General features: G+C 45.7%; 1 protein-coding gene across 1 annotated transcript; it reads left to right on the top strand.

The window, feature by feature from the left end:
* Positions 1-6,985: 6,985 nt before the first annotated feature.
* Positions 6,986-7,759, top strand: LOC138528221 (vomeronasal type-2 receptor 26-like). The gene has a single exon (XM_069639678.1). The coding sequence runs from the start codon at positions 6,986-6,988 to the stop codon at positions 7,757-7,759; it is 774 nt and encodes a 257-aa protein (XP_069495779.1).
* Positions 7,760-9,622: the final 1,863 nt, after the last annotated feature.

The following is a 9,622-nucleotide window of genomic DNA, read 5'->3' as shown; positions in this document are numbered from 1 at the left end:
GCCCCACGTTCCACCCTATGCCTCGCTGGCCTAATAAATGCAGTGTAGACTTCACATCTCCATCATCAATACTGCCCCGCCCCACCTCCCACCCTATGCCTCGCTGGCCTAATAAATGCAGTGTAGACTTCACATCTCCATCATCAATACTGCCCTGCCCCACGTCCCACCCTATGCCTCCCTGGCCTAATAAATGCAGTGTAGACTTCACATCTCCATCATCAATACTGCCCCGCCCCACGTCCCACCCTATGCCTCCCTGGCCTAATAAATGCAGTGTAGACTTCACATCTCCATCATCAATACTGCCCTGCCCCACGTCCCACCCTATGCCTCGCTGGCCTAATAAATGCAGTGTAGACTTCACATCTCCATCATCAATACTGCCCCGCCCCACGTCCCACCCTATGCCTCCCTGGCCTAATAATTGCAGTGTAGACTTCACATCTCCATCATCAATACTGCCCCTTCCCATGGCCCACCCTATGCCTCCCTGGCCTAATAAATGCAGTGTAGACTTCACATCTCCATCATCAATACTGCCCCTTCCCATGGCCCACCCTATGCCTCCCTGGCCTAATAAATGCAGTGTAGACTTCACATCTACAGCATCAATACTGCCCCTCCCCACGTCCCACCCTATGCCTCCCTGGCCTAATAAATGCAGTGTAGACTTCACATCTCCATCATCAATACTGCCCCTTCCCATGGCCCACCCTATGCCTCCCTGGCCTAATAAATGCAGTGTAGACTTCACATCTACATCATCAATACTGCCCCTCCCCACGTCCCACCCTATGCCTCCCTGGCCTAATAAATGCAGTGTAGACTTCACATCTCCATCATCAATACTGCCCCTTCCCACGGCCCACCCTATGCCTCCTTGGCCTAATAAATGCAGTGTAGACTTCACATCTCCATCATCAATACTGCCCCTCCCCACGTCCCACCCTATGCCTCGCTGGCCTAATAAATGCAGTGTAGACTTCACATCTCCATCATCAATACTGCCCCGCCCCACGTCCCACCCTATGCCTCCCTGGCCTAATAAATGCAGTGTAGACTTCACATCTCCATCATCAATATTGCCCCTCCCACGTTCCACCCTATGCCTAGCTGACCTAATAAATGCAGTGTAGACTTCACATCTCCATCATCAATACTGCCCCGCCCCACATCCCACCCTATGCCTCCCTGGCCTAATAAATGCAGTGTAGACTTCAGATCTCCATCATCAATACTGCCCCTTCCCATGGCCCACCCTATGCCTCCCTGGCCTAATAAATGCAGTGTAGACTTCACATCTCTATCATCAATACTGCCTCTCCCCACGTTCCACCCTATGCCTCGCTGGCCTAATAAATGCAGTGTAGACTTCACATCTCCATCATCAATACTGCCCCTCCCACGTTCCACCCTATGCCTAGCTGACCTAATAAATGCAGTGTAGACTTCACATCTCCATCATCAATACTGCCCCACCCCACGTCCCACCCTATGCCTCCCTGGCCTAATAAATGCAGTGTAGACTTCACATCTCCATCATCAATACTGCCCCTTCCCATGGCCCACCCTATGCCTCCCTGGCCTAATAAATGCAGTGTAGACTTCACATCTCTATCATCAATACTGCCTCTCCCCACGTTCCACCCTATGCCTCGCTGGCCTAATAAATGCAGTGTAGACTTCACATCTCCATCATCAATACTGCCCTGCCCCACATCCCACCCTATGCCTCGCTGGCCTAATAAATGCAGTGTAGACTTCACATCTCCATCATCAATACTGCCCTGCCCCACGTCCCACCCTATGCCTCGCTGGCCTAATAAATGCAGTGTAGACTTCACATCTCCATCATCAATACTGCCCCGCCCCACCTCCCACCCTATGCCTCGCTGGCCTAATAAATGCAGTGTAGACTTCACATCTCCATCATCAATACTGCCCCGCCCCACGTCCCACCCTATGCCTCCCTGGCCTAATAAATGCAGTGTAGACTTCACATCTCCATCATCAATACTGCCCCGCCCCACCTCCCACCCTATGCCTCGCTGGCCTAATAAATGCAGTGTAGACTTCACATCTCCATCATCAATACTGCCCCGCCCCACGTCCCACCCTATGCCTCCCTGGCCTAATAAATGCAGTGTAGACTTCACATCTCCATCATCAATACTGCCCCTCCCACGTTCCACCCTATGCCTAGCTGACCTAATAAATGCAGTGTAGACTTCACATCTCCATCATCAATACTGCCCCGCCCCACGTCCCACCCTATGCCTCCCTGGCCTAATAAATGCAGTGTAGACTTCACATCTCCATCATCAATACTGCCCTGCCCCACGTCCCACCCTATGCCTCGCTGGCCTAATAAATGCAGTGTAGACTTCACATCTCCATCATCAATACTGCCCCGCCCCATCTCCCACCCTATGCCTCGCTGGCCTAATAAATGCAGTGTAGACTTCACATCTCCATCATCAATACTGCCCTGCCCCACGTCCCACCCTATGCCTCGCTGGCCTAATAAATGCAGTGTAGACTTCACATCTCCATCATCAATACTGCCCCGCCCCACCTCCCACCCTATGCCTCGCTGGCCTAATAAATGCAGTGTAGACTTCACATCTCCATCATCAATACTGCCCTGCCCCACCTCCCACCCTATGCCTCCCTGGCCTAATAAATGCAGTGTAGACTTCACATCTCCATCATCAATACTGCCTCTCCCCACGTCCCACCCTATGCCTCCCAGGCCTAATAAATGCAGTGTAAACTTGACATAAATAATGATAGGATAAGTCTACATCCAATCATCAACTATACATTCAAAAAAATGAAAATTGTCCAGATAACATGCCACGTGACCTCATTTTTTTTTTACTACCCTGTACCTTAGAAAACAGCAGCCATGACCATGTGATAAATATTCCATGCCTTCACTTATGCATTTTCCCAAAAATTGGGGCTACTTATCCGCAAATTGATGAACAGTGAAGAACTGGAAGAATGGGCAAGTTAGGATCCTAGCCGCCGGATCAAGGAGGGTCTTTCTTTTTTGGATGATAAGTTATATTTACCCACTGTCAAACTACGGGAGGAGATTTTAAGGAAGTGTCAGGACTCCCCGTTTGCAGTACATTGTGGCTATAGAAACCTCAGAACTGGTAAGGAGAAGATTCTGGTGGGAAGGAATGCGAGAGGATACATCGAACTACGTCAAGACTTGTGAAGTCCCGTGCATGGGCCAAGTAAAAAATAAGAAGCCAGTAGGGTTATTGGTACTGCTAACAGTCCCTCCTTATCCCTGGCATACCATGTCCTTGAATTTCATTGTGGATCTTCAATCGGATGAAGGGTGCACCACTATTTTAGGGATTTTAGATGTTCTAACCAAGGCCAGACATTTTAAATTTTAAAAGGAACAGCCTCGGCTATCTCATTGACAAAGGTCCTCATTAGGAGTAAGCCAGTACAGAAATAAGGTGCCAGTAACAATGTTACTGGCACCTTTTCTGGATGGCTCACTCCGAGTCTGCCGGTAGGGATTCACAGACCCGACCGTCATTCTCGAAGTGAGCCGATCCGGAAAAGGTGCCAGTAACATTGTTACCGGCACCTGTATTTCGGGAACGGCTCACTTATAATGGGAGCCAGTGACTTTGAACTCTAACCATGTGCTTAAAGACATGTTGTAAATAATTGGACAGAGTATTCTCAGGAGACCATTGAGCCTCTCTGCAGCGGTAACTTGAAAATAATTCATTCCAGTTGGGAAGCAGTTTAAACTCAATCCAACATTCAGACCTCCAGCTCTACGAGGAGGCTATGAGGTAGCAATGTTTTTAGAGAGAGAGAGAGAGAGAGACGTGTGACTGCCAAGCATAAGAATAGTAACTAATGATGCATTAGCACCCCGTGCCCCTGGAACAGGGGGGAAACAGCCTGCAACCTGAGTTATAGGCCTGCGCTATGTGAGGGCCTATAACAAGGGCACCAGGATGTTACCCTCCATTCCAGCACTTGGAACAGTGTGCTAACATGATCAGCACCCGGGTTACCGAAGCAGTAATCTGTGGCGTTAATAAAAAACTTATTTTAATTCATTGATGGAGACGCCGTGCACCTCCCATTCGATGAATTAAAATACTTGTTCTAGATGGCCACCAACATTTGAGAAGGGGGTTCCGCATGGAGACCCTCTTCCATCACCATGCGGCCAGACAATTGAGTTGAACTAAAGCTGCTGCGATGGTGGACAATCAGATATTGGGTCAGAGGATGGGGATTGGGAATTGACAAAAAAAAAGGGAACGGGCATGTGTGGGGGAAGATGGCACTTTGAGGCGGGGGAGCAGCTTGTGGGTTCCATGAAACGTGGGCTGGGTCGCTGGTTTTGGCCTGATTGGCCGTGTCCCCACCACGGGTGCTAATGGGTATTATTTTATTGTAGATCCAGATAGATGATCACAGAATATCTGGGAGGAAAAAATAAAAGAGCAGGAAGAAAGAGCATGGAGGCGCAGAGGCAGATAAGATGAGATCAGCTGTCTGAATGTTTTTTTGTTTTATCCCAATCCCCTTTTCCCTCAAAGGTGTCCATCTTGAAGTGTTACTATTCACTCTTGTTTAACAGTTCTATTGGGAATAGTGGGGCTTTCACTATCAACCTCTGCATGACAAGTAAGCTGGGACCTCACAATTATACCTTAAAGTCAGTGTCATTACAAAAGATAATGCCACTTATGATGAACTATCATTGCAATATTGAAAACACATTAAGAATGGTCAATGTGCTTTTAAATATGAAAAGCCAGATGACTGTTTTATGTACCGGGCGCAGACTGAGCTGCAATATAGCTCACAGCATTTGGAATAAAACACATATGTATTGACTTATTTATCTTTTTATACAAGAATGAACAATGCTCTTTTGATCACAAAAGAACGTACAAGAAAGAAATCATATTTGATAGGAAGCCGTGAGCTTCTTACAATGTAATGATTTTGAGTGACATTCTGACCAGATTGTGGAGGGGATTAAATAGAACAGTCACTGGGGACAATACATGGGTGGACATACGTCGATTAAGGACAACCAACTATAGAGATCTTTTTAAGTGCAGGTAGGTGGCACGGACAGCTGTGTTAAGGATGTGACCATGATCGATGAAGTTCTAGAGTGAAGGCAGAGAAAGTGAGGGACAGAGATAGGTTAGAGGCGAGGAAAGAATTTGAGCTAATAGGCAGATGAGAGGTACGTTAGAGGTAAGGAGGAAGGCTTTTAGTTTGGTTTTGAACTCATCTGAGTGGATTATTTCTCGGATATGTGGAGGAAGAGAATTCCATGCAAGTGGAGCAAGAAGAGAGAAAGAGTGGTAGCAAGAGGAAGCACAAGGACAGAGAGGTGCCACAAGGGTAGTCGAGGAGGCAGAGCAGAGATTACGAGAAGGCTTGCAGAGTTGGATGGAGGAGCATGGATGCAGTGGTACCTTAGCCTGGATAGATTTGTAAACCAGTTTTTGGCCCTGTTTTGCATCACCAGCCATCCAGCCTGCTGATGGTCGAGGACGTAGGTGTGAAGTGAGGGAGTTCAAAGAGAGTCCTGGTAGCAAAATATTGATCTTGTCAAGAGGACAGACAGCATAGTTTGAGAGACCAAAGAGGATGCTGGTGGGATGCTGGTGCAGTAGTTCCATTTAGAAGACAAGGGTGGTTAACAGATGCTTGGCGATGTTGAAAGGAAAAAATGTTCCTGATTTTCATAATATTGAGGAACTTGAGGCAAGCTGCCATTGCAGTTTTGGAGATGAAAGTGCAGAAGATATAAGAAGGGTCATAGATGATGCCGAGGTTTCGAGCTGAGAACTGTTAAGAGAGGGGAAGTGGTGAGGGAGAGTATTTGGCAGAGACGAAGAGCACCTTTGTCTTGGTAGAGTCTTGGTAGAGTTTAACATCAGAGAGTGCAAAGCCATCTAATATTTAATGGTAGATAGACTGTTGGGAATTGTCAAAGACTGATGAGAGGAGAGTTCAGGAAAAGAGAAGAAGATTTGGGTATCATCCATGAAGATTTGGTGCAAGACCTCAAAGAGGAAATTAGTGCCCCAAGAGCAGTGGTGTAGAGTGTAAAGACGGGAGGACTCAAGACAGAGCATTGTGAAACATCAACGGTTAGAAGTGTGAGTTGAGAGGTATTGTTGCTCCAGGAGACAGACAATTGGCAAGGTGCCAGGACGGATTCAATCCAGACAAGAACTTGATTGTGAATCCCAAGAAGAAAGAGAGTATTAAGGAGATCAGAGTGATTGACAGTGTTAAAGGCAGCAGACAGATCAAGGAGAATTAGGATAGAGGATAGGTTGGAGTGCTTAGCAGAGGCAATTAAGTTTCTGTGGATGGACAGTAACATAAGCCTTTTTTGTAGGGGGTCTCGAAGGTTGTGGATGTCGATGGAATTGGTAAAACGGTTGAACACAACCGTTTCAAGCTCTTTAAAGTAGTGAGAAAGGAGAGAAAAAGGTCAATAGTTAGCCGGTAGGTTTGAGCCACTCCTTTGCTTTTTAGGAGAGCATGAGGGTGATGAGGTGGAGATAACTAAGCGCAACACAAACAAATAATGTATATTTAAGCAAAGCAAAACAGTTTGAAAAAATATGATTAATTCCATGAAACTAAATTGGAATTTAGTTACATATTAAAGGACATCTGGAAGATGGCATGGACGTTTAAAAAATGTATACTTTGAACAATGTGAATTGGGGGATGCATCCATGTGGAAAATGCATGTGTACCCACTGCATTATGAAGTAAACATATACTTTAACCTACCAAGATGTTTTCTTTCTGTTTTTCAGACATATGCTTAACATGTCCAGGCCACCAGTGGCCGAATGAAAGACATGATCGCTGCGTACAAAGAGTGATTGAATTCCTGACACATGATGACCCTCTGGGCTTCACACTCACCATCTCTGCCACGTTCATGACCTTTCTCACTACGTCTGTCCTGTGTGTCTTCTTCATCTATAGAGACACTCCCATTGTGAAAGCCAACAACCGTGGGCTCAGTTACCTTCTTCTGGTCACACTCATGCTCTGCTTCCTCTGCTGCTTCATTTTCATTGGCCGGCCTGGGATGCTCACCTGCATGCTCCAACAGACTGTCTTTGGCATTGTTTTTACTTTGAGCGTCTCCACTGTCCTGGCGAAATCTGTTCTTGTTGTTCTTGCCTTTAAGGCAACACATCCAAACAGCCCTGCAAGGATGTGGCTTGGACTGAAGACACCATTTTGTATAGTTTCCATCTGCACTGGGGTGCAAATATCCATTTGTGCTGCGTGGATAGTGAAGTCTCCTCCATTTCCTCAACTCATCACAATGCCGCATATTGAGAGGATAATATCTGATTGTAACGAAGGAGACGCCATCTTCTTCTACTGCATGATGGGATACATGGGCCTCCTCGCCACCGTCAGCTTCATCGTGGCCTTTCTCTCCAGGAATCTCCCTCAGGGCTTCAACGAGGCCAAGCTGATCACCTTCAGTATGCTGGTGTTTGTCAGTGTGTGGATCTCCTTCATCCCAGCCTACCTGAGCACACAGGGGAAGTACACGGTAGCAGTGGAAGTGTTTGCCATTCTGTGCTCTGGAGCTGGAATGCTTGGCTGCATATTTATTCCCAAATGTTATATCATAATGGTGCAGACTGAAAAAAACAATAGGAAATATATATTAAGTAAACAAACACTTTCCTAATAAAGAATTAATATAATCTACAATATTTCTGGTTTACTTTTCTGTGTCAAAATGCAAACTCTTCATACAAAAAGAGGGAGACTCAGTTAAATAATGGGTGAACAAAAGATTGAAAGTCAGAGAGAGAACATGTGAGGGAGGTAGGAGGGAGATGCAAAAAGCACAGTACTATAGTGTGACAAATCCATGCAGGTAGAGGTCATTAATATGCTAGAGAATTGAGAGATATAGTGAGAGATAGACAGAGAGGTGTAAAGAGAGAAAAAGAGAGAGAGAGAGAGAGAGAGAGCGAGAGAAAGAGAGAGAGAGAGGAAAAGATGGAACCTGAATAATAGAGAAAGTGAAAATATGGAATATCAATCAAGAGAGGGTTTGTGGAGTTCCCATTTGGATATCAAGGATGTAAAGTGATGCATTTTATACAAAACTCAAGGTTAACATAGATGAACTGGTTAGCTGTGGTCAAGGAGCCAAGGCACAACTCCTGCTGGAACTCAATACAACATCATGCTTTGCTTGTACTTAGGTAAGTATGATCAACATCTGCAAAAGAACGTACGCAATTCCATATGAATAACACACATACATGTTATGGTAGCGGTTCAACAATTTTAAGCAGCAGACCAGGGGCCCCGGAAAAGCAATTCAAAGCAAACCACAATTCCCCTATTCAGACTTTACTCAGAAGAGAGTCTAAAAGAAACATTGCCTTATCTGCACAGCGTTCCACCATGCTCTATATTCTTGCAGTGTTCACAAATTAGCAATTCTTTGGAAAGGTACCTAGTTTCTACATTTACTGATGGCTCAACTGGTGGCCCCTTTATTCTGGAAGCCCAAGCTTCTCAAAACAAAACACAAGTAGTGGCAGCACTATGATATCAGTTATTTTACACTTCAATGCAGCTAGTGAGCCGTTCAGCTGATAGCACAATGTTAGAGAGTTGCACATCTGGTTCAGTCTTCTCCTTTGAACAGAGCTCTCATTGTAGACAATGCAGTGTTCACATATATGTTGTATGCTACAATATGCTCCAGTATAGCAGGTGGTCCTGTTTGCCAATGATGGCCAGTGCTATAATACAACACATAGCATGACTCTTCTTGTAATTAGCGCATCACTTCACCCCAGAACCTTTCAGTCAGGTGTTCCTCAGATCTCTTCATTGCATTCAGGCACTCAAAGATAATTGTGACCATTGTGGCACGTTTCATTTGCAAAACTCTTAGAAGTGCTCTTCTACAGCAGTCCCATTGGTGGTTTAAGTGGCCCCCTGTGTTTCTGATTGGTTGTTTAGGTACAGTGATTCCTCTCAGAATGGAAACTACTCTCTATGGGGAAAAGATGACCTTGGAAGGTCCTCCAATAATGTTTGCCAGAGACAGAGATCAAAGATGCTGCTGACAGCAGTCACCCTTAATGTTCCAATGTCCATGCCGTCCGATATCAGAATCTCCTTCGTGGTCTGAGCCAGCCATTTCAGGACAGAGGATATGGAGTGTCTTTGATTTGACTGGTCTCTTCAGGTCAAGGAAACAGAGTACTATTCCTGGCTCAGCCAGGTTTCTGAAAGGCCGCTGGTTGCACATATTAGGAGATACTGACCTCAGAAAAGAGTCTTGGAAGGGTTCAAGCAAGCAGACCATCCTCCTGAGTCATATTGGTGTTTTGCCTTCTTCTGTTGCGGGACTTGTCCCCAGGTTCAGATTCTGTTGACAGAGAAAGTCTTATTGTATATCCTGTTTATTGAGAAACATTGTAACTGAGTGTCAAGTCATCTCGAAATCACAGTGCTTCTTTCATATGTGGGTCACACAATCATGGGGTCAACCTTATTCAAACTGTTCAGTGCATCAACCAGG

Source organism: Ambystoma mexicanum, chromosome 7q, assembly GCF_040938575.1.
Source record: "Ambystoma mexicanum isolate Mex_15411 chromosome 7q, UKY_AmexF1_1, whole genome shotgun sequence".
Lineage (NCBI taxonomy): Eukaryota > Metazoa > Chordata > Amphibia > Caudata > Ambystomatidae > Ambystoma > Ambystoma mexicanum.
This window is presented reverse-complemented; position numbering and strand designations above follow the sequence as displayed.